We start from the raw sequence: 22048 nt of genomic DNA on the forward strand, positions 1-22048 counted from the left end.
CACTTCACTGTCTACTTGTCTGGGCTTTTTTTTTTTTCCATATCGTCATCATTCTGCAAATGTCTCCTACGGTTCTTTGCTTGGCTGACTGACCTCTGGCGTATCCCAGTCCAGCCCAGGCACCCGCCCCCTAATGAAGGCCTTTCCTAAATCCAAGCATCGAGTCAGGACCCCACCTTGTGTCCCCCTGCTTCTGTCACCTTCCATCCAGACGCAGGGCTCGTGACAGACCTCCTTTTGCTCCCGGCACCCAGCTCAGCCTCTGATATCGAGGAGGCATCAAGGGGAGCTTAACCGGAATGGGGGGCTCAGTCGGCTGAGCGTCCGACTTTGGCTCAGGTCATCATCTCCCGGTTTATGAGTTCAAGCCCCACATCGGGCTCTGTGCTGACAGCTCAGAGCCTGGATCCTGCTTCGGATTCTGTGCCTCCCCCTCTCTCTGTGCCTCCCCTGCTGTGCTCTCTCTGTCTCTCTCAAAAATAAGTAAACTCTAAAAACAACGATAGTCAGACTTAGGATGAGTTGGCCAGGCAGATGGGGGAGAAGGGGCATACAGGTGGGTGTAGCCTGGACGCAGACACTGGCCGGGCCGGGTGCCTGGAGTTCGAGAGACTGGCTGCATGAGTTGACCAGGTCGGTGGGCAGGGGTGTGAAGCGCGCATGTGCCCTACCCAGCGGCTTGGGTTTATCCTTTACCTAGTGGGGGAGGAGGCCAGTGGTGGCTTTGAGCATGGCAGTGTCATGACCCAAGTTGCACGTTAGGAAGATCTCCGTGGGGCCAAAGTGTGCAGGGACTGGATTGGAGTCGTTCAGAGCTTAAACTTGCAGGCGACACTTAGTGTTTTCCTATACAGTCAACCGTGTACCACCTCAGTGGGAGGTTCTCTCCCCATCCACAGGATGGGGACATGGAGGCACAGTGGAGTGAGTCACCCACAGCTACACAGAGCCAATAATGGAGATGGGACTAACACAGGCAGCCCCACCTAGAGCCCACGCTGAGTCTCTGGAGAGGAAAAGTGATGGGGGAGAGCAAACAGTGCAAAGGCCCTGGGGCGGGAATAAGCTGGGTCAGGGTGGCTGGAGAGAGAGGGTTTCCTGATCCTACCGAGCTCTTCAGGAGAGACTGGTTCTGCTCAGGGCTGAGGAGGTGGCTCTGGTTGCCATGGTGCACGAGGAAAAGCGGGAGACCGATGGGAGGCACGCGGACTCGGGGCGGGTCGCAGCAAGGTGGTGGAGAGAGAGGGACCAGTTCCACAGAGCGCCTGCCCCGCGGGGCTGCTGTGGAGGGTGGGCGGCGGGGACAGCCGAGGCAGCCGAGGGAGGCACTTGACCAGTGAGAGAAGACCTGCAAGCCTAGGATCCTGTGGTCACCCTGGCGAGGGGCAGGCAGGGAGAGGGGACAGGAGGAGAATCAGGTGTGTGGGGAGGCCTAGCAGTGTCAGCGGTTGCTGGGAGAGCCCCTACATGGAGGGCGGACAGTGTTGCTGGCCTCCGCCCTTCGAGGAAGGAGATCCCGTGTGCTAATGGGGAGGATGTGGCTGTAGGGCAGTTGTGGGGGCGGTTTCATGCACCTTCAGAAACCTCGCGACCGGGAAGGGGCTACTTGTTGCTGGCATCTCCTAGTTCCCCCCCCACCCCACCCCCGTTTCTTTCCCCGAACCAAAGCACCCAGCCCCCTCCTGCTGCTCAGGCATTCAGCATTTCCCCGGACAGAGACGGCCTCCAGCCCCGAGCGAGCAAGCATCGCATCCTCCGTGGGCCTGGTGCCCCATGCCCTCGAGGCCGCCTCTACCTAGCGCGGCACATTAGGGGCGGTGCATACACGTGTGGTCAGGATGTGGTGCCCGTGGGCGGCGGTCCCCCGTCTAATCTTGTTCTCTGTGCAGGACTTGGCCTGGGCCTTCAGCTACTATGCCCGCTTCTTCATCACCTACATCCCTTTCTACGGCATCGTGGGGGCCGTCCTCTTCCTCAACTTCATCAGGTACCTGAGCTTGGCCTTGACATGGGGGGGCCCCCCGTGTGGAAGGGCTCAGAGCTCCCCATTTCCTGCCCTGGGCCCCGTGACCTGAGGCCTCAGCAAGGGCGGGGCCTCACCCACCCTGCCCTGGCACCTGCCCCAGGGCCGTCTGGGGCTAGGGGAGAGGATCTGGCCAGGCCCCACGGACAGCAAGCCTCAGCAGCTCCTGAGCTGAGCCAGACTCTCTTCCAGGTTCCTGGAGAGCCACTGGTTTGTGTGGGTCACACAGATGAACCACATCGTCATGGAGATTGAGTGTGAGCCTTACCGTGACTGGTTCAGCAGCCAGGTGAGGGCAGCGGGAGCCACTCCGAAGGGCCCCACGAGATCTGCTGGCCCATTTCCCCGGCCTCCAGAACTTGGCGCCCAGAGCCATGCCAGGGGTCCCTGGGGCTGCCTGTGGCCTACCCCCGGGAGGGCTGACATCTCTAGGCAGGGCCACGCGAGGGAGGGGCGGGCCTCGTGGGAGGGAGGCCAAGTCCTCATTTTCCCTTCTGCTCCTGGCCTCTCCCTCCCCCCGCCCCCGACAGCTGGCTGCCACCTGCAACGTGAAACAATCCTTGTTCAATGACTGGTTCAGCGGGCACCTCAACTTCCAGATCGAGCACCAGTGAGCACAGGCAGGCGGGCGGTGGGGGGTGTAGCTGGGGGGGGCATAAGGGAGGGAGGAGGCCACCAGCCCCATCTGGGCTTGGGCAGCACATGGGGGGTCCCCTCTCCTCACCCTGGCCAGGCTCCCTCCCTAGCACTGACGTCAGGGGAGGGGCTCACTCTGCTCCAGCAACAGCCACCCCTCGAGGGTGACCCAAGCCTTGTAATTCCGGAGCACTTGCACCAGCGGCTTCCCTCGATCCCGTAAGCCTACAGGGCAGGGGGATCGATGCCTTTGCTGACAGGGGGCTGAGGCCCAGCTCGCCCCCACCACTCATGTGCCAGTTCCTCAGGGGGCACACCGGGAGAGCCCTCACCCTGGCCCCGCTCTCCGCAGCCTCTTCCCCACCATGCCCCGGCACAACTTCCACAAGGTGGCCCCGCTGGTGAAGTCCCTGTGCGAGAAGCACGGCATTGAGTACCAGGAGAAGCCGCTGCTGAGGGCCCTGCAGGACATCATCAGGTAAGGGTGGGGGGCATGGGTGCTGGCGCCCAGCGCCGAGACTGACCGCAGCAAGGGGGCGCACCGTGCCAGAGGAGGCGTCCTCACCAGGCCACCTCCCTTACTAGGAATTGCCTGGCTTCTCTGCGGGGTCGGCTGACAACCTTCCCTTTGTCCTTCATTGGGAGGGGGCCGGGGGTCCCCCGCCCCTCCTGGGTCCTGACTGTCCCCTCCTCCTCCCAGGTCCCTGAAGAAGTCCGGGGAGCTGTGGCTGGATGCCTACCTCCACAAATGAAGCTGTAGCCTTTGGGACACCCATGGGGAAGGGGAGCAGGTTGGGAGTGCTGGCCTCGGGGTGGGGGGTGGGCTTTTGTTCCGAAGGGTGTCCACGAGGCTGGGGTACACGCTGGCTCACAGACCCCGTGTTTGGTCTTTCTCTCATTTTCCTCTCTTTCCCTTCACCTGTCTCCCTCACGGGGCTGCCCTCTGTCGGGCGGCCCCTCACCCTCTTCTCCCGGCCCCCAGCCCCAGGAGCAGAGAGAGGTGCTCCATCCCAGCCCCCCAGCTTCTGCCCCTAAACTTCTGCAGGACTAGAGGCCGACAGAAGCGGCCCATGACGCCCCCATCTTGCTGCCTGGCCTCTAGGCCTCACGCCCTCTATTCTCCCTCAGATGCTCTTGGCGTCCGTGGGCGGGGGTCCTAGTTGGACGCGATGCTCTCCCTGGCCCCGCAGACCCGGCCGCCCGCGTGTGTCAGTGTCAGGGAGCGTGTGTGCTCCTCGCGCCCGTCTCCCGCCCAGCCCACGCTGGGACCATCGGTGCTCGGGGCCTCCCTGCTGGTGTCCAGGGTCCCAGCCCGGCGCCCGGCTCCCTTTGCCTGAGCAGCGCGGCCAGCTCAGACCTCGGGGGCCCCCAGAAGTGTCCTCGCCCCACTGGCGCCCCCCGAGACCCGGGGCTTGTGCAGTTCCACCCCACGTTTGCCAGCTGCGCAGCCTGTGACCTTAGGTTTAGGGGGCGGTCCTGAAGGTGGGCTGTCAGGGGCCGGGTCAGGTTCGTCGGAGGATCAGCCCTGCGCCCCGCCCTCCCCATCGGGCTGGGAAACCCAATATCCTGGAGCGATTGGCCCCTTCTCCCAAGTGCTCTGTTACCTGCCAGGCGGCACCAGCTAGTCTCTAGCCTCTCGGCCAAGGGGCCTCGGGCCCTTGCAGCTGCAGGAGGGCGCCCGAGCCTCACACAGCCCCTCCCGGAGTTGTGGCTGCTAGTGTGGACGTGCTCACACTGTCTTCTGCCCTCCCATCTTCCGGTTTTTTAACCTTTTGTTATAGAGTACGTTCTGCCAGGCGGGTGGCAGCAGGGCTGCCTTTTACCACCTCCCCCTCACTGCCTCCCCGGGCCCCGCAGTGGGCTGAGCCGGGCTCACTCCCTGAGGCCACAGTGGCCCTGACTGTGGGGACTTCTGGGGCCGCTGCTGTCGAGAGCGCAGTGGGGGCACAGAGGGGGCCAGTCCCAGAGGAGGTGACCCTGAGCAGCTGGGGGGCTGGGAGGGAGGTCTCACGAGGACCGAGTGAAAACTGCAGCAAGGCGATTGGGGCCGGAGGCCAGGTGGCCGAGGGGCTGGGGAGTGAGAGGGAGGGAGGGCTTCAGGCTGCCATGTTCAGAAATCTAACCCACTAATCAATCTTTAGCCTCAGGGGAGGGGAGCAGAATCAAGATCACTGGGCGGGGGAAGGCTGCAGTCCCCCAGCTCTGGCCAGCCAGGAGGGACCAGCGTCTAGTGTGACAGCCCTTCGGATTGCCATAACAGCGTGGGCCCCCGAGGCCCTCCCACTGAGAACGCAGGCCCAAGGGGCTGTCCCTCCCCAGAGACAGAATGGATCCATAGGGAACAGATCTTAATTTTTACCAGGTTGCTTCCCCACCCCCTACACTTTTTGGAAATTAAAGTAATTTTATTCTCACTTCCTTGATCAGTGGATGCTTTATGCTCCTGCGTGTTAATGCTGGGCAGGGCATGGGGGGGTGGGCGGAAGGAGCTTTGCAACTTTCCTGGTGGGACACTCAGAAACCCTCCTGGCCCACTGGGAGGAGAGAGGAGGCCTTTGGTGACAAGGGTCCGGGCACCGGGGAGGAGGCTTGTGCCGATGGAGGCAGCCTTTTCCCTGTCCTCTCCCCCCCGTCCCCTCCCCAATGGCAGTCATCCTATCTCTGCCCCCTGCTGCGTCTGTTCTGGGGAGAACTCCTCTCCCCTTCGCTCAAGTGCATTCACACAAACCCAACTCCAAACACGGCCACCGGAGCTGCAGGAGGCTTTCTGGAAGGTCTCAAGAGCAGCAAGGAGGAGCTGGCACAGGCCACCTTCCTGACATCCTCCTTCCCCATCTCTGTCCCCAGTTTATCCTCAGACCAGCGGTCTGCCCACAACCTCCCCAGTCCACTGGCTTCCGCCAGACTCCCTTCTCCCCACGTTCTGGTCAGTGCACAGAGCACTGCGGGCAAAGCGAATCTCAGAAGGGGCTGTGGAAAGTCCTGGAGACCTACGCTTCCATCTTGTGGCCTGTGCAGTGGCTCGCTGGGTCCCCACGACTTGGGGAGACACCCCATGCCATCTCAGCCCAGGGCCACCAGCTCAAAGGCAATGGCAGAGAATGAGTCCTCAGTCTGTCCAACCCCCACTTTTCCCTGGGAAAAGTCCAAAGGGACATACCAGGGGGACTTGCACCATTTGCCTCCCACGCTGCTCTCTGCTCCCCTGCTTCTGAGCTGGCTCCGTTGGCAGGGTACGCCAGGAAATGGCCAAGAGACTCAGCACAGCCAGCGCCTCAGGGGCAGATACATCTGGCCTTGTATCTCCTCCCAGCAGGGCCAGCGAGGGCTCCAGAGTAGATCTCGTCCCCCTCTTGCTTTCCCCGTGACTTCAGTACAGCCAGCAGTGACAGCCAGCTGTCCCAGATGGGGTGTGTGTGATTCCCCGGTGGGCGCAGGGACTCGGCGGTCCGACCCAGGATTGCAGCAGGAGACCTGAGCCAGGAGGTGGAGACCCACCAAGTGGCCTTGGGGGAGTCCTTCACCCCTGCTCTCTGGGCCCCATTTGCATACTGAAGGCACTGGGCTCCAGTGATCTCGACACCTGCGAGCCCTTGCCCGAGCCCTTCTGGGAGAGCCCGTAGAGGCCCTTGAGGCTAAAAGACCTTGAGGAGCACACCTTCCTTCATTCCTCTCACCTGGGCCTCTGTTCCTCCTCCTACTGAGGCTCGGTGTGGCACCGTCTCCCAGGTGCACCCTGCCGGCTGGACGCTCATCACCTATGACAGCCAGGCTCCGGGGAAGGGGAGAGTGGTGGCGGGGTGGGGTCGGGGGGCGGCTGATGAGCGAGGTGGATGCTGTGGCTACGAGGGCACCAGCTAAATCTTGGTTCAGGCCAGTGGGCGTGTGGATCTTTGTGACCCTTTCCCACCACGCCGTCCTTGCCCTGAAGTATAGCCCTTGGACGCCCAAGGAGCTGAGGACGCCCATACCTGCTCTCTGCCTAATTGCTTCTCCTGTCCCCGCACCTGGCGGAGGCTCTTGCCCAAGAGAATCATGAGTTTCAGATCGCCACCCCCTGCCTAAGTCATGACACCCTCACATGCGAGACCCTGGGTGATAAAAAGACTAGAAGCTTCCATTTGCAGGCAAGGCTGGGACAGGAAAGGAAGGGACTGGCCCAGGCACGTGCACGGGGCCCGGCCTGGAGGAGGGGTTAGCATGGCCGCCTGGGCTGTGTGTGCTCCTCGAGCCCCAGAGGTGGTCAGCGCCCTGGCAAGCTCCCTGGGCCTCTGGTGGGACCCTCAGAAACCCTCTTGACCCACTGGGAGGAGACAGGAGGCCTTCGGTGACAAGGCAGGTGAGAGGTGATGGCGCTGGGCCCAGTCGGCCCTTGGGAGCCATGGGCCACTGCTCACGAGACACGGTGCTTTGGACCAATCGGGACTCAGCTGTCCCAGCGGTGCCCTCCCTGGAGAGGTGTGGCCCTCTGGACAGGACACAACTTCTCAAAGAGCCCTTGCTCTGACACCTGACATACAGAAACGGTAAGCTGTGGACCTCAGGAGAGCCCACAACCACTTGTGAAGAAACTGAGGCCCCCGGGGCGTCTGGATGGCTCAGTCAGTTCAGCTTCGGTTCAGGTCATGATCTTGCAGTTCGTGAGTTCGAGTCCCACGTCAGGCTCTGTGCTGACAGCTCAGAGCCTGGAGCCTCTTCAGATTCTGTGTCTCCCTCTCTCTCGGCCCCTCCCCCTCTCAAAAATAAACAAACATTAAAATTAAAAAAAGAAGAAGAAGAAGAAACTGAGGTCCAGGGGGGGTCTGGAGCTCCAGACCTCTCTTGGGAACATTTGACATTTCTGACCAGACTGGCCTACACATACGCAAGCAGCCACGAACATGCTAGCATTTGAAGACCACGTCTCTATGGTCCTCTGCCATTATAAATGTGTTTCTTTGTATTTTGAAGGCATTTAGTCCTTTCTTCCAAATTCAAGGGCAAGTGTCCAGGAGAATTAGTGCCAGGACCCCAAGAGCTTGGAAAGGACCGAGGAGGAGAGGGACCCAGGTGCTTTCAGGATGTATCAGANGGCAAGGCTGGTTCTCGGGAGTCGCCTTTCCCCTCATCTGCCCGGGCTGCGCATGGCAGACTCAGTAAATGCTGACTGACTGGAGGAACAAATCAGCAAGTTGGGGCTGCCTGTGGTCATTTTGCTTTTTCCTCTGTGCCCAAGACGGTACACAGACAGTAAAGCAGGGATGCGGGGGTTCTTGGGGGCTCCGCCAAGGCCCTCCCTAACTTCCTTTCGCAACCTGGCCCACAGTCCCTAGGTTTTTGTTCCAAGGCTGCATAAAAGACCCCATAGGGGGGAGCTCAGCTCAGGAGAGGGGGAGAGGGATGATGACCTGTCCCCAGAGGCTCTAGCAAGGGGGACAGAGTGGGACAAGGATAAAGATGACCCGCCAGTGAAGGATTTCAGCCAATAAGGAGAGATCCGGTGGCTACCTGAGGCCAGGCGGCTTCCCTAAGCGTCACCCTCCTTAGACCAAGTCACTAGGCAACCACCCATTTGCAGGGGGAAAGAGCACTCCCTGAGGTCCCCAGAAGGGGCAGCAGGGGGCGTGGCCTGCCCCACAATGGTGCAGATACTCTGGACGCCCCTAGGTGGCGATGCAGGCTCAGCCTTCCCCACCCAGAGATGGGGGTTGGGGGGGACATGTACAGGGTAAGATTTCTGCTAAGAGCCTGTGCCTCAGAGCCACTGCGGGAAATGCAATGATCGTACAGGAGATGGAGGGAATGCCATCCCGGGGCCCACATGGCACCACTCAGATGGCCATGGGCTTGTCCCAGGTCAGAGCAGATAGAGCCTAAGGGTGTAAGGCTTTGTGCATAAAATTTTTTTAATTTCAGAGTCCTGTTGCCAAGCCCTATGCAAAGAGCCTTCCACCCAGCATCCCTTTCACATTCCATCACCATAGGGGATCATACTCCAGATCAGAGAGGTTGAGTAATTTCCACAAGGTCACACAGCTTTGACAAAGTCCCGGCAGAGGTGGGGCTAGTCCCCTGGTTTACCTGACTCCTGACAAGAGGGTGGTGGGAGTGGCATGGAGTGGATGAGGGTGGGCCCAGACGGTCCCGGGAAAGGACCGAACAAGACCTCTACTATCTGTGTCCCTTCTACCTCCAGAAGAGAACCCAGTCCGGGGCAATGGGAGCCCTGACAAAGTGGGGGACAATCAGAGAGACCCTCAGAGAAAGCCTAGCTCAGCATTTCATTTTCTTTAAGCCACTTCCAGCAGGCAAGCACCGGGTGCCAGGCAGGCATGGGAGAAACCCGGTGTCCCCTCCTGTGGGCCACTGAGCACAGTCAAGGTGCACCCCTACCAGCGTGATGCTGGGTACAAATGTGACGACTGGCAGGTGGCCCTAGGAAGCCCCTCCTCATGGAAGGGGACATACTGGCTTCCCCTGCCTGTGTTGGGGCGGGGTGGGGGGGCGCCTGCTGATGTGGCCCTGAGCCCTGGTCTGCAGGGACCAGCCCCTGTCCCACCTGGCAGAGGAGCAAAGCGAGGTCTGCTCAGTGTGACGGCTGAAGGTTGCTGGTGAGTGGGTGAAGGACAGGAAGGGAGGGACCCTCACAGAGACCCGAGCCTGAGGCAGCTGCCAGCTTCCAGACCCAGGGCCACCATCCTCTCCCCCTGCCCCCTCTGCCCGCACCCCACCCCCCATCCCCCTGATGGCCCAAGGGCCTGAACTCCTCTGAGGAAGTCCAGCTCCAAGAGTCTCGCAGATTCAATACACCACTCCACCATTTTTCTGGGTTTTGTTTTTATATAAAAATAACCGTTTTCCCTGAATTTTTGCTCTAGGAAAACATGCCATGCTGTGTGGCTTTCTGTACCATCCCCCTAGCCCTGGTCCTGTTTGGCCAAGAGCCACGGCCTTAGGGCTGCCAAGCAGACAGGTGAGGGGGGGGGCAGGTGAGGACAGCAGATCAGGAAGGCTGGGCAGGANGCTGCCATCACTGGTGGAGGTAGGCTTCCAGCCAGATGTCGCCAGACTTCTTGAGGGACCTAGGAGGCAGAGGTGGGGTGGGTGCCTTCACCGCAAGGTACTAACCCCTCCCCCCAAGACAGTCCTTCGCTGGGATGGGGGAGCAGAGGGAAGACCGGGCAAAGGGGCTACACTCTCATTAACCGGAGTAGAATCCAGACCTCGGGTGGGAGGAGAAGGGGACGCCAAGGCCAAGTTCAGGCAGCAGTCAGCACAGGCCTGTCCCTCTTTCACCCAAGAGCTCCCTGTTTCGTCTCCTTCTGCGGGGCCCTGCGACCCTGGAGCCCGTGTGTAAGGCCCGGAGCCCGCCCACCGGGAGCCCGATGACAGGCAGGGGAGCCAGAAGTATCAACCGCTCGCCAGGAACCCCTGAGCCAGGTGTTCTCATGGGGCCCTGCCGAGTGGCAGGGGCTTGGACGCAAGGGCTGGAAAGGGTCATAAAGAGAAGCAGCAAGAGTTCGAGCACCAGCCCCGAAGGAAGGGCCTCCAAGCACAGGGAACAGCAGGTGCCAAAGCACAGAGGTGGAAGAGGGGAACCTGACCTCTGCTCCCCACTGCCAAGGCCACCTCCAGGGCCCAGACCCGTTGTCCCAGTTAGGACATCCAGGTCCTGCGTGTCCCTCCTCCACTCACACCAGCGCACACCTGCCTGCCCCACGGCCTTTGCGCTGCTGTTCCCGTGCCTCATTCTTCCCCTGGATGTCTCCACTGCCAGCCCTCTGCCCTCCTCCCTGTCTCTACTCACACATCAGCCTCTCGATACCCCCCACCCTGTCACCCTACTCAAGCTCACAAGTCCCCTCTCCTGCTCCTACTCCTAGGTTTTATGGTTCCATTTTGCCACAATTACTGTAATTTACTTAGTCTAACTGTTTTCCGGTTCTCCTACTAGGGGATCTCGGCCTGTTTTGCTCACCGATGCATCTAGAGCCCTCGGGACAGGGCCTGGGCCCACCGCAGGTGCCCCCTAAACACCAGCAGTGTGAAAGAGCACTGGGAAGGGAGGGCAGGCACAGGCTGAGGACACAGGCTGAGGACAGGCTGGATCAGAAAGGCCTCGAATGCCAGCTCTTGGGCTCAGAGAACCAGGGCCTAGGAAGGGGCCACGGGGGAGCGCCCCTGAGCGGGGGAGGGGAGTGAGGGTCCTTACCCAACGATGTCCACCAGGGCAGTGAGAAAGGGCTTCACCTCATAGTGGAGGCCGTGCTTGGCGCATAGTGCCTTGACCAGCGGGGCCACCTTACGGTAGTTGTGCCTCGGCATCGTGGGGAAGAGGCTGGTGGGGAGAGCGTGTACCGGCACCCGAGGTGAGAGGGTGCCAGCAGGGGGCCCCACCCACCCATCGCCACTCAGGCCCTGTTCCCCGCCTCTCCCCGGCCTCCAGAGAGCCCTGGGCTTCTGTCTCGGCCTCCCTGGGGAAAGACTAGACACAGGGGCCCCTGATCAGCCCCTGGGCTCAGGACTCACTCCCACCCCTGTGGGGCCGCCAGGGCCCACACTCACTGGTGCTCGATCTGGAAGTTGAGGTGCCCGCTGAACCAGTCGATGAAGAGCGAAGGCTCCACGTTGCAGGTGGCTGCCAGCTGGTGGAAGTGGGCAGGGCACGGGTGAGAGAGGCCCCCGCTCCCCCTCACCGGTCCCTGCCCGGCCCCACCCCTGCGGCCTACCTGAGAGCTGGCCCAGTCCCGGTGTTTCTCATGGCCGATCTCCTTGGGTATGTGGTTCATCTGCGTGATCCACACAAACCAGTGGCTCTCCAGGACCCTGCGAGGGGAGCTCAGGCACTGCCCATGTCCAGCTCACCCCTTGGACCGGACCTGGGCCCAGCTTCCTCATCTGCACCACGGGAGCACCTAACCCCTCTCCCGCTGGTGTTTAAAGAGGCTGAGCAAAGCAGGGTCTTGCCAGACGGAGCCCGGAGCAGCCCCGCTCACGGGGGCAGACATCCAGGGGCCACTTCTAAGCCAGGTCGCTCCTTGCAGACCCACTGTCCCTGGGATCCTGCCACTTGTGTTCCCCAACAGCCCAGGGGGCAGCACTGCTGTCCCCATACCGCAGACGGGGAAATGGAGGCTCTGACGATGGAGGGCTGTGGTCAGGGGCCCCTGCTGCCCATGTGTGACCTCACCGCCTCCCTGCCGCCCGATTCTGGCCATACCTGACAGCAACGAAGAGGAGCAGCGCCCCAGGAAGGCCGTAGAAGGGGACGTAGCACAGGCAGAAGCGGGAGTAGAAGCTGGCGGCCCAGAGCAAATCCTGCAGAGGGTGGGGGAGGGCAGAGGCCCCCGAGGCAGCCAGGAAAGGGGGCTGAGGTCATCCATCCCTTCTGCCTGAGGGGCCTCGGAGCCCCAGGCAGGTCACCACCCTTCTTTGGGCCTCTGTTTTCTCAGCCACATAAAGGGACAAGGTCCCTGCCCTGTGGGCCTCACGCAGCTCACCCCAGCCATGGAGGAGGATGCAGTGAGGGAGCCCTTCCCTGGGAGATAAATGCCTGGCAGAGTCCGCCCGGGGAATCCTCACTCCCAGGGAGGGCACTGCGCGCCTCGCGTACACTCACACAAGTGCACATGCATCGCAGCACCACACGCACACGTGCACACCTGTCTGCACTCACGGACGGGGCTGCCCCTGGTGCCCCACCTCCTGCCACCACGGCCGCATCCCCCAGGGGGCCTGCGCAGAGCCCCCCACTCACCGTCCACCGCATGCACACCAGCATGTATGCCAGATTCTCCACTTCAAAGTTCACCAGGGTGAGCAGCGGTGGGCCGACTGCGAGGAGACACAAAAGAGCTCAGGGGCAGGGCGGGGGTGCCAGGAGCGAGGGAGTCAGTGAGTCGGGAGCCGCCGTCACCCCAAGAGTCACCCCAGGAATGCCCGTGGGGCCTGGTGCCGGTCCCATCCAGCGGGGTGACCCTGCATCACCCACGCGGCCTTGGCCACCATCTTCTCTCCGCATCCGAGCCCATCCCTAGGTTTGGCCCTCGCCCCTCACCCCCTCACCTCTGGGTTGCTCCTGAGGATACCAGCCTCCATCCCCTTAAATCCTCATCCTGGCCACCCCAACAACTCCCTGGTGCCCTAGGGCTCCAGCCCACCCTGGTGCACGTGCAGGAAGGAATCCTGAAAACCTGGGGGCACCCCAGGGAGAGTCAGCCCAGGCTGCAGGCCCAGGCCACCAGGGCAGGGGCTGGGAGAGGTGTGCCAGCACCATAATGAGGGAGTTTTAACACATCTGCCCCTGCCCTGGGAGGGGGTGGAAGCTGTCCGGCGTTGGCAGGCAGGGGCAGAGAGATCTCGGCCCCCGGCTGCGCCGCCACCTCCAGGAGGACCAAGGGACACTCACTCAGGAAGAAGTACAGGTGCTGGTGGTTGTAGGGCAAGTATCTGCGCTTTTTCTTGCCGTACTGCGGAGGAGACAGCGGGGGCCGGGGTCAGAGGGCAGGCTGGGGTCAGGGGGCAGGCTGGGGTCAAGGGGCTGGGATCAGGGGTCAAAGGCAACCCTGAGTTCTAGCCGTTGGGCCCTTCATCCCCAGCAGGCTGGGAGGTGGGGAAGGGGTGCCCTTGGGGTAGGGACTCAGCCTGGGGTGAGAGCCCGGGGGCTCGTTCAGAGGCTCAGCCTGGGCCGCAGTGACTCAGCGACCACCAGGCGGCCTAAGCCATGAGCCCAGCCGCGTGAGTCCACACCCTCCCCGCACACCTCGACGGACGACTCCCCCAGGAGGAAGACGGGCGCTACAGTCACATCTGGGTCTTTGTGGAAGATGTTGGGCTTGGCGTGGTGCTGGAAATGGCGGAAGTTCCACCAGTGGGCAGAGAAGCCCTGTAGGGGACAAGGGGGGCTCTCAGGGCAGGGGCTGGGCCGCGTCAACCACCCGGTTCCGGCACATGTGGGCGGACCCAGGGGAGGACCCTCAGCTCAGCCCCCGCGCTGCCCACCCCCCGCCCCCACCCTCACCTTCAGCTGCCCCATCACAAACTGCTGGGCCAAGTGGTTCCACTGGGACTTCCTGAAGACGGAGGTATGGCCCAGGTCATGCTGCAGACACCAGCACTGAGCCTGCGGACAGGAGCAGGGTCAGGAGCCGGTGGGAAGGAGCCCCGGGGAGCCCTCCCAGCTCACGGGACACGGCCGCCACTAACGCTACATTTTAAGACCCCGTGGGGCCAACTTCCTCTTTTAACAGATGAGGCCAACTGAGTCTCAGGAGGTCTAGGGGCTTGCAGGTCTATCATGGAGACTTCTGGTTCCCCGCCCTGGGCTTCCTCCTCGGCTCATTTAAGATGCAGCTTGACCTACAGATACAGGTCTTATGGGGCCTCTGGCCGGTGAGGTATTCACTCAGCGGGTCTGTCCAGAGTGTCCTTGTGTGTCTACCGGGAAGTTTGGGCAGCAGGAGGAAAGTGCTGGAGTCACCTGGGAGGTGGCCAGGACAAGGGCGGCGAGGGTGCTGGGCACCCAGCCCGGGCCGAGGAGGTAGATGGTGAGCCAGGCGAGCACCTCCATGGCCAGGATGTGGCCCAGCAAGAGGGCGAAGAAGGCGGGCTTGGCCTCAAACAGCTTCATGTCCTCAGCGGCCCGGCGCAGGGCGCGGAAGTCCTCCAGCAGCTGGGCCTGCCCCGGCGGAACGGCTGGTCAGCCATGGAAGCCAGGTCCCCGGTCGTCCCCAGGGGCCCCCAACAGTGACCCATGCTGCAGGGGGTGCGGCCTGAGGGACGGAGGGGCGAGGGCACCAGCCCGGGGTGGGGGCACACGAGAAGCAGAGAAAGGCAGAGCTGGGAAAACCCTTAGAGCCCAGTGCTTCAAAACCCTCGGTGTCGATGGAGACGCTGGGCCCGGAGAGGAAGGGGCTCGCCTTCGGCGAGAAGGGACATGGAACATGGCAAATGCCGGCCCAGCCAGCCCTGGGCCCTGGGCTCCTGCGGGCCTCCTACAGCTCCGCCCTCGGCCACTGCCCGGGAAAGGAAGGCGACAAACCCAGCCCAGGACTCGGGTCCCCCTGGGGCAATGTGGGCAGAGTTCCTGTTGGCAATGGTGCCCACCCCTCCACCAGGGCCCCCCTCACATTCTGGGGTCCATCCTGGCTGGGCTCCTCCGGGGCCAGCTCTCCAATCAGCAGGGGCTGCAGGAACTTGCGCACGAAATTGAGGTCCTGGTGGAAGGCGTGGAAGGCATCCTGAAGGAGAGCAGACAGTCAGGTGGACAGAAAGACAGACAGCTACAGTAGCACCCAGAGAGGCAGGCAGAGCAGACAGGTGGAGAAGCAGCTGGTTGCTCAGGGGCCATATAAAGAGGGCCAAATGGGTCACCTTTGCCCATTAGCCCTGCCCAGTGCTTCCTGGGCTCTGCATGCCCCTCCGGGTCCCCCCCAGGCCCTGCGTGCCCCAAGCCCCAGCTGCTTCCCCCAGCACAGGGGGCCCTTCTCCAAAAATCCATCCACTGCCACACAGACTGTGTTCTCAGGTTTGCAACAAAGATAAGCACACAGTTAGATGCATTTGATTTTAAAAGCAGAAGTGGAAAAGATCAGTTTTATTAAAAAAATTACATAAATATTGAACATTCCTATGATTCTCTGTAACAGCTGGGGGTGGGGATGGGGTGCAACGCAACAAGGGTTGGAAGTCGACAAAGGCAAAGCGCTGGGGTCGGACACCCCCAGTCAGGAAGCCGTCCGGGTGGCGCCGAAGTGGGAGTGAACTTGGATTGCCTGGCCGGGCTCCCTCGGACTCTCTAATCTGGTCCCTGTGCGCCTGGCTCAGTACTGTTCCCAGCTCTTCAATGGGTCTTTATCCCTGGACTCTGTCTGAAGGGACGAGCCACCGAGCTGCCCAAACTATAGAAACACCACCAGGGTGGGTGTCCCCTGGGCCTTGAGAAAGTGACTGCAGGTGACCAAAGGAAGCACCTTTGGGGAAGGCTGACAACAGGGGCCTCCCATTGTTCCCTTGCTAATGAGCCTACCAGCTTCTGGTGGGTGTTGAGCCAGACAGCTGGGCCCCTGTACTTACTGCGGGACTTCCCCGCACCCCCCAGCCCCCACATGGGGGCCCCACCTGCAGGATCCACCTGAGCGGTCCCCTTTCCTGTTGTCTGCTCTCAGGGCAGCCCAGAGAGCTGGGGGTGGGGGGTGCCGCCCCTGGAATAACCTAGGCTCCCATCCACCCTGAGATCCTAAGAGCAGAGGGGGCTGCGTAGTGCAGATCTCCCCCCTTCTCCGGGATGACCTTGATGGAGAGGCGGCACACTTGGGAAAGAGGAGGTGTAGGGAAGGCTGGCCCTCCAGGAAGCTGCCAGGGAAGGGGGTGCCCCAGGCTCCTGGGGACCTAGGAGGGAAGGCCTCTCTGGGGCTGGCTGGGCTGACCCCACTCACTGTGACCTTGAGCAAGTCCACCCTCCCGCCTGGGACTAAGCGAAAGAGAACGAGACTCCAGACTCTGGCTCTGGACTTCAGAGCAGTAACTTCTTTTTTTTTTTTTTTTTTTTGGCCTCTTAATTCACCCTTTTAGCCATTTTCAAGCGTACAGTTTCGTGGCATTGAGTGTGCTCACATTGCTGGGTATCCATCACCACCATCCACTTCCAGAACTTTCTCATCTCCCCCAACTACAACTCTGTCTCCAGGAAACACCAACCACCCCCCACCCCAGCCCCTGCCAACCACCATTCTGCTATCTCTGGACGGACCTCTGATAAGAGGGCTCCAACAGACATGTCCTTTGTGACTAACGTGTCACTTAGCATAATGTCTTCAAGCTTCACCCCTGTTGTAGCAGGTGTGTGAATTTCCTTCCTTTTTGAGGCTGATGAGCAGGCACTGGGGAGTTTCCGCTGAAACTCCCTGGTGGCACGTGGGGCCCACGCATGCAGACTGTGGCCATGACCCCAGATTTCTTCCCTCCTCTTCCAGCCCTTCTTCTCTCCCAGCCTCTGTATCTTCTGGGATCACCTTGGCGCCCAGCAGACCCCCAGATGGTCCAAGGCCAACCTCCCGATGCTTCTCCCTGAGTCCTTATTTATTCACCCAGGCCAGGCCTGGAGACGCACTGAGGGAGAGGGCCACCCGAGGGTCAGGTCTATCCCCTGGTGTGGCAAGGGGAGGGGTGAGCCCCAGAAGGGCCGATGAGAAAACCCCAAAGCTTGCAGACAAGGCTCTGGCTGATGGGAAGGGCTGGGCAGGGTTGCGGTGGGTCCTTGGAAAGCAGGTGGCCTCCCGGGACTGGGTGGCCAATGCTAGGCCGTTCTTATGTTCCCGGCACCAACAAGGTGGGTCGTTGGCCTCAGAACCAAAGCTGATGCACCGGCAAACAGCCTTTACTGGAACACCTATTGGGGCCATCGGACCAGATCATCTCTGGGCCACTGCTTAAGGACCCAGGGCGTGGGCAGAAGACTCAGGTTAAGCCACTTACAAAGGTCACACAGCTCCATTCGATGGAGAGTGGATCAGAACCCAGTCTGACTATAAAAGTGTGCTTGTGGCCGCTCCTGGGCCAGAGAGGAGGCAGTGGGTCTCCTGCACTGTGGGGTGCGGGGGCAGGGGCCTCACCACGAAGCTGGTCACCATCCCACACAGCCAGGGACCTACCTGGCTGCTTGAGCCCAGACTGTGGGGGACAGGAAGGTGGTTCTGGCATTTCTTGGGCTGCATTGACGGAGTTTGGGGGGGCACTGCAAGAAGCCCCACCCTCACCCACCCCTGGTACACCTGGAAACACCCTTCCTATGATCCTCCCCCACCTAACAGGTGGAAGGTGGCACTTGGGGTCTCTCGCGGGGTCTTGGAACAGAGCTGGGTGAACCTGCTGGCGGCAGTGATAGGCTGCGTTCACAGGGGTGTCCTCAGGGCCTGACAGAGCAGGGGCTGGATAGCAGGTGTGAGTATGAGGTCAAGAGCCCACCCTCCACAGCCGGCAAGGCAGGGGTCTGAACCTTCCACTGGAAGAGAGGCTCAAAGCAGCAGGGACCCCTGCCCGGGTCAGAGCTTGTCAGGACAGAGCTGGGATTTGAACCCGAGCAGATCCAGGCCCTGCCGGCCCCACCTGGGTCCCTGGGAAGCTCAGAGTGGCTCTTGCCCTGCCCCACAGCACCACATGAGTAGCAGCCAGTCGAGGGGCGGGGGGCGGGGGCTCGGCGCCAGCCTGCTGAGAAGGGAACCTGAGCGGCCCACCGCTCGCCACTCACAAGCAGAGCTGTGGAGCCACAGACAAGATCGCACTCTCCCTCGTTCTGTAGTTTCGCGTTAGTAAATCAGAAACCACCCATGCCCATCTCATGGGGCTGCGGGCAGTCAGTGCAGGTAAAAGTGCACTTAGAAGGGCCTGGCGTCCAGCTCTGGCTGAGCCCCGCTGGCCTGCTGCGCCCCGTCCTGCGTCTACTCAGACTTAGTGGCCCGGAGGGTGGGCCTGCAGGCGTGAGGGAGGAGAATGGAGTGCACCCTGCCGGTCAGGCCCGCGCCAGCCTGAGGCTGAGGAACGGACAGAGTGGGGACGGGGGAGCATTTCTGGTCGCTCATGACCTGAGCCGAAGTCGGATGCTCCCTCCGAGGAGACCCTCGTGCCCAGAACACGATGCTCTTTACCATCCCCTCCCTGCATCATCCCTCATGGGAGCCAGTGGGGAAGCACTATCAGTGTCCCCATTTTGTAGATGAGGACAGTGAGGCACAGAGGCCAAAGGGCACACAGCTCCGAACGCCACTCATCCGACTCGCCCCCACGCGGGCTGGCGCAGCTCAAGGATGGACCCTCCCAGAAAGCCGCTCATGGTTAGGGCTCCTTCCACCCAGAACCCTTGGCTTGATGAGTCAGCGACCCCAAAGGTGCCGGGCCCTCCGACCCTTTCTCCACTACCACTCTCCAGCTCCCTCCGCGAGCCCTGGTTCCTCCTAGGTGTCTCCTGCTACAGCACAGCGCTTGGGTGCCCTGGGGAGGAAAAGCAGGATGCCAGGGTGCTTGGCCCACCTCTGCACCGTGTTCCTGCCCGGCACTCCCCCAGGGTGGGAGCCGGGCACTGTGACGGCCCCGGGAAGGGGCCTGAGCGGGTGGGGACATTACAGAAACCACCTACGGAGCCCAGAGAGGTCACACTTCACGGGGAGTGGCCATGAGGCAGCAGGGCTTGCAAGGCAGCCAGCGAGGTGGGCGGAAGCCCAGCATGGGCTCTGGAGCCAGGTCGTCTGGGTTCATGGCCAGCCCCTCTCCCCCCAGCTCCTACCCAGACTCAAGCCCCACCCTCCAAGCCCAAGGACCCGAGGCCCTGCCCTTTGAGAGCCCCAAGAAGGTCCCTTCACATCACCCATATTCAGCCTGTCTCATCTGCAAAATGGGCTAACACACCCCGCACGCCTCACTAAGCTAACTCGTAATAGCGCCCCCTGGTGGACCTGTGCCTGCAGCGGCTCTTGCCTTCTGCCCTGGCCACGCCTGTGTTTCGGAGCCCAGGTGAATGGCCACCTCTTCTGAGTGACCTCACCTGGGAGAAGGCAGGTCCCCACCATCTCTTCCCTTAGCCTCCTGCCTTTCTCCTGGAGGGCTCTGTCTTCCCTACGGATCCTTTTAAATGTGCATCAGATTCCCCTGGCTTCCTTGCTCTGCCCTCCAAAAAGATCCCCTTAGAATAAACCAAAGTCCTGCTTCCAAAGACACAGAAGGCCAGCAGGAGCCAGCTCCTGTTACTTCGGGACCTCGTTGCCTGCCCCTCTCGCCGGCCCCCTAACATCCTCGCTGTTCCTTGAGTACTGTCCCATGTCTGAGCTTTTGCTCTAACTTCCTCCTTGCGATGTTTTGTTTGCAGCTGTATCTTCAGAGGTTAGAGCAGAGTTTGGTGGCTAGGACAAGCTCACCGAATATCCGCCGATGGATTGACTGATCCAATAATTGAAGAACGAGTGAATGGAAAATAACAGTGAGGTCACAGGGTAGCATGTGGTTAGGAGGATGGGCTATGGATTCAAATCTCAGACCCACCACTTGATTTCAAGTCAGTTTCCTTTTTTGAGCCTCAGTTCTCCCATCTGTAAAGTGGGAAAGCCAGTAACAGTACCTGCCTCACAGGGGTATCCTGGGGATTAAAAAAGGGTATCCATAAGCCAAGCGCCAAACTTGGAGCCTGGCACAGAGCAGGTACTCAGCACCTAGCCCCGGTCTGCTTCTGGCCAGCAGCAGCCGGGCCTCGCCCCTCCCTGGCTGTCTCCACCAGTCTCAGGCCGCCTATGACTCTTAGAGAAACCTGGCTTGGGGCCCAGAGCACTCTCCCCAGGGTACCCAGCTTTGTATCCCAGGATGGCCACAGGCTGACTTCATGGCACAGGAACTCTGGGAATTTCCTGGCAGGAAGGCTTCTGTTGCCTGGACATGAGAACAGCTGATGGGTGGCTGGGACTAGTGAGAGGTGACCTCAGGAACGCAGCCCGGCCATGACAGCTGCCCCACCCCTACCTGCACTCCTCGGCCTGGAATAGGCACGTGGGGGCTGGGCTTGACCAGACACAGCACTGGGCTGGTCTAGAATCCGCCATCTGTTTGCAGGACACGTTCACACTTACCAGCCAGCAGCGTATCCCAGCCCAGAAGGACTATGTGGGCAGGCCTGGGGCCGCAATGGCGAAAAGGCATGGTCCTGTCCACAGCTGGCTCACTGTCTGGCCCAGCTCTCCCTACTTTACGGGTGAGGAAACTAAGGCTCAGAGGAGTAACACCTGGCTCAAGGTCACCCGGAGTCTCCATGGGCAGAGCCAGGACCCAGCCCCCAGGGAGCAGACAGATGGCTCTTCTGGAAATGGGAAACAGACTTTCCTGGTGATGAATCAATGAGAAAACTGCCAGATGGAGGTCTCAGCGTCGAGAGATAACTGTCTGAGGGGGTTGCCATGCACGAGGCCCCCAGCACCGGCCCAGGCACCCCAAACGCCCCACACTCTGACAGAAATGCACGCACGTCCAACCATGCACACAAATGCGTGAGGCGCTCACACACACCCGGGCCTGTGCGTGGCCACCCACTTGTTGCCCCATAGTCATCTTCAACTCCATGGCCACCACCCGGCCCGTGGACAAGTCTCTCTATCAGTTTCTAGACTTTTGGGAGGCTTCCGCCTCTAAGCCCTCGGCTTCTTAGGGTGGAAGTGGGGAAGAGAGACCTTTTCCCTTAGAGTTTTTGGAGACTGTCCAGCCTGGCAGTCCTGGTAAACAGGACCTCCTGGGACAAGTCACACTCTCTTCTGCTGCTGGAAGTTCTGCCACTTAGGGATTCATCTCCTGGAATCCTGAGGATTCCTGGTACCCGGGGTGGCCCATCTAGAATTTTCGACTGTCAAAGAAAAGGATCGTGGCCTCTCCAGACGAGGAACTACTGGGCCACGGCAAGGGGCTGGTGAGGAGGCTCCCCCACCAGGCTGCTCTACCACTGGGCTCCGGCCAGATGGTCCCACTGGACCGGGCCACATCCCTCCTTGGCAAAACATGTCTAGACATGGGCTGGGAAGGGGAAGTCGGGGCTCCCAAGGGTCAGTCTATTCCTGGGGTGACTGTGCTTCCCGAGGAGGCCCACCCAGCCTGGTTGGCAAAGTTCTCCCACGTGCAGCTGCCAGCCCAGGAGAGGTGAGTCACTGCCCCTCATAGCAGTTTACAGCAGCTCTTGGGAAAGCCACAGACCTCTGGGCCCTGCCCAAGCTCTGCTGCCCAGCCCCCAGCCTCTGGTGGCACATCCTTGCCAGCCCCCAGGGACCCCACCCTACCCCTGGCACTCAGCAAAAGGAACCTGGTCTGGGCGACCCAGAACCGAGAGGAGAAGCTCAGAGCAGCAGGGAGGACTCACACTTAGGGCCGGCTCGCTGGCCACGACACACCTACCTCCGAGAGCCCCTCACTCCCGTACAGACCCCGCTCCGGCCCAGCCCCAGTCCACGGCCCCGCATGCAGGTCCTCCACGCAGGGACGTGGCCTCCTCAGCCCACATCAGGCCCTGGCCTGTCCATCCCAATTCTGGGTCCCGGACTAGGAGATCGAGGGTCAGCAAAGAGTAGAAAGGACGCCAGACCGCGCAAGTAGAGCGGATCACAGAGCCCACAACCAGGCCCGAGCGAGCGCCAGGCTCCACCCGGCCGGCGGTGAGCTTCCTTACCGTGGCGTCCTCAGCGCCGTGGTGGCCAATGAGGCGGCTGCCCCCGGGGTGCCGTTGTGCCCAGCGGCTGATGTCGTAGACGCGACGCTCGATGACCAGCCACTTGTCGCCCGGGAGGTTGTGCGGGCGGATCTGCTCCCAGCGGAAGGTGGGCAGCGGCGCCCCCGGCTGCGCGGGCCCCCTGCCGGGCTCCCCGACGTCGCCCATGGCCGCGTGCAAAAGTC

At 61.4% G+C, this 22048-nt stretch overlaps 2 protein-coding genes across 2 annotated transcripts in view; one reads left to right on the forward strand and one right to left on the reverse strand.

Moving 5' to 3' along the window:
- Positions 1 to 5073, forward strand: part of FADS2 (fatty acid desaturase 2) — a 32602-nt gene extending 27529 nt beyond the window's left edge. Inside the window, exons 8-12 of the mRNA XM_077748762.1 lie at positions 1890 to 1987; positions 2216 to 2312; positions 2554 to 2633; positions 3012 to 3137; positions 3360 to 5073. Coding sequence (XP_077604888.1) covers positions 1890 to 1987; positions 2216 to 2312; positions 2554 to 2633; positions 3012 to 3137; positions 3360 to 3411 — 453 coding nt within the window. The 3' untranslated portion in view covers positions 3412 to 5073. The remainder of the gene's footprint in view (positions 1 to 1889; positions 1988 to 2215; positions 2313 to 2553; positions 2634 to 3011; positions 3138 to 3359) is intronic.
- Positions 5074 to 9654: 4581 nt separating this feature from the next.
- Positions 9655 to 22042, reverse strand: FADS3 (fatty acid desaturase 3). Its single transcript, XM_077748770.1, has 12 exons — positions 21825 to 22042; positions 14767 to 14877; positions 14118 to 14315; positions 13659 to 13760; positions 13401 to 13523; positions 13047 to 13107; positions 12396 to 12472; positions 11859 to 11956; positions 11368 to 11464; positions 11204 to 11283; positions 10851 to 10976; positions 9655 to 9720 (listed from the first exon to the last, which is right to left on the reverse strand). The coding sequence occupies exons 1-12, from the start codon at positions 22029 to 22031 to the stop codon at positions 9669 to 9671; spliced, it is 1332 nt and encodes a 443-aa protein (XP_077604896.1). The 5' UTR covers positions 22032 to 22042; the 3' UTR covers positions 9655 to 9668.
- Positions 22043 to 22048: the final 6 nt, after the last annotated feature.

This window comes from Crocuta crocuta, unplaced genomic scaffold (assembly GCF_008692635.1).
Source record: "Crocuta crocuta isolate KB4526 unplaced genomic scaffold, BGI_CrCroc_1.0 scaffold323, whole genome shotgun sequence".
NCBI lineage: Eukaryota > Metazoa > Chordata > Mammalia > Carnivora > Hyaenidae > Crocuta > Crocuta crocuta.

Bases quoted from the DNA above. Each gene is read 5' to 3' on its own strand.
- FADS3 (XM_077748770.1), bottom strand. From the start codon at position 22,031: ATGGGCGACGTCGGGGAGCCCGGCAGGGGGCCCGCGCAGCCGGGGGCG. The intron at 11,957-12,395 runs GTGAGTGGGGGG...CACCCTCTGCAG, and splicing joins TGGTGTGCATGCGGTGGACG to GATTTGCTCTGGGCCGCCAG. The intron at 10,977-11,203 runs GTGAGTGTGGGC...TCTCCCCACCAG, and splicing joins AACTTCCAGATCGAGCACCA to CCTCTTCCCCACGATGCCGA.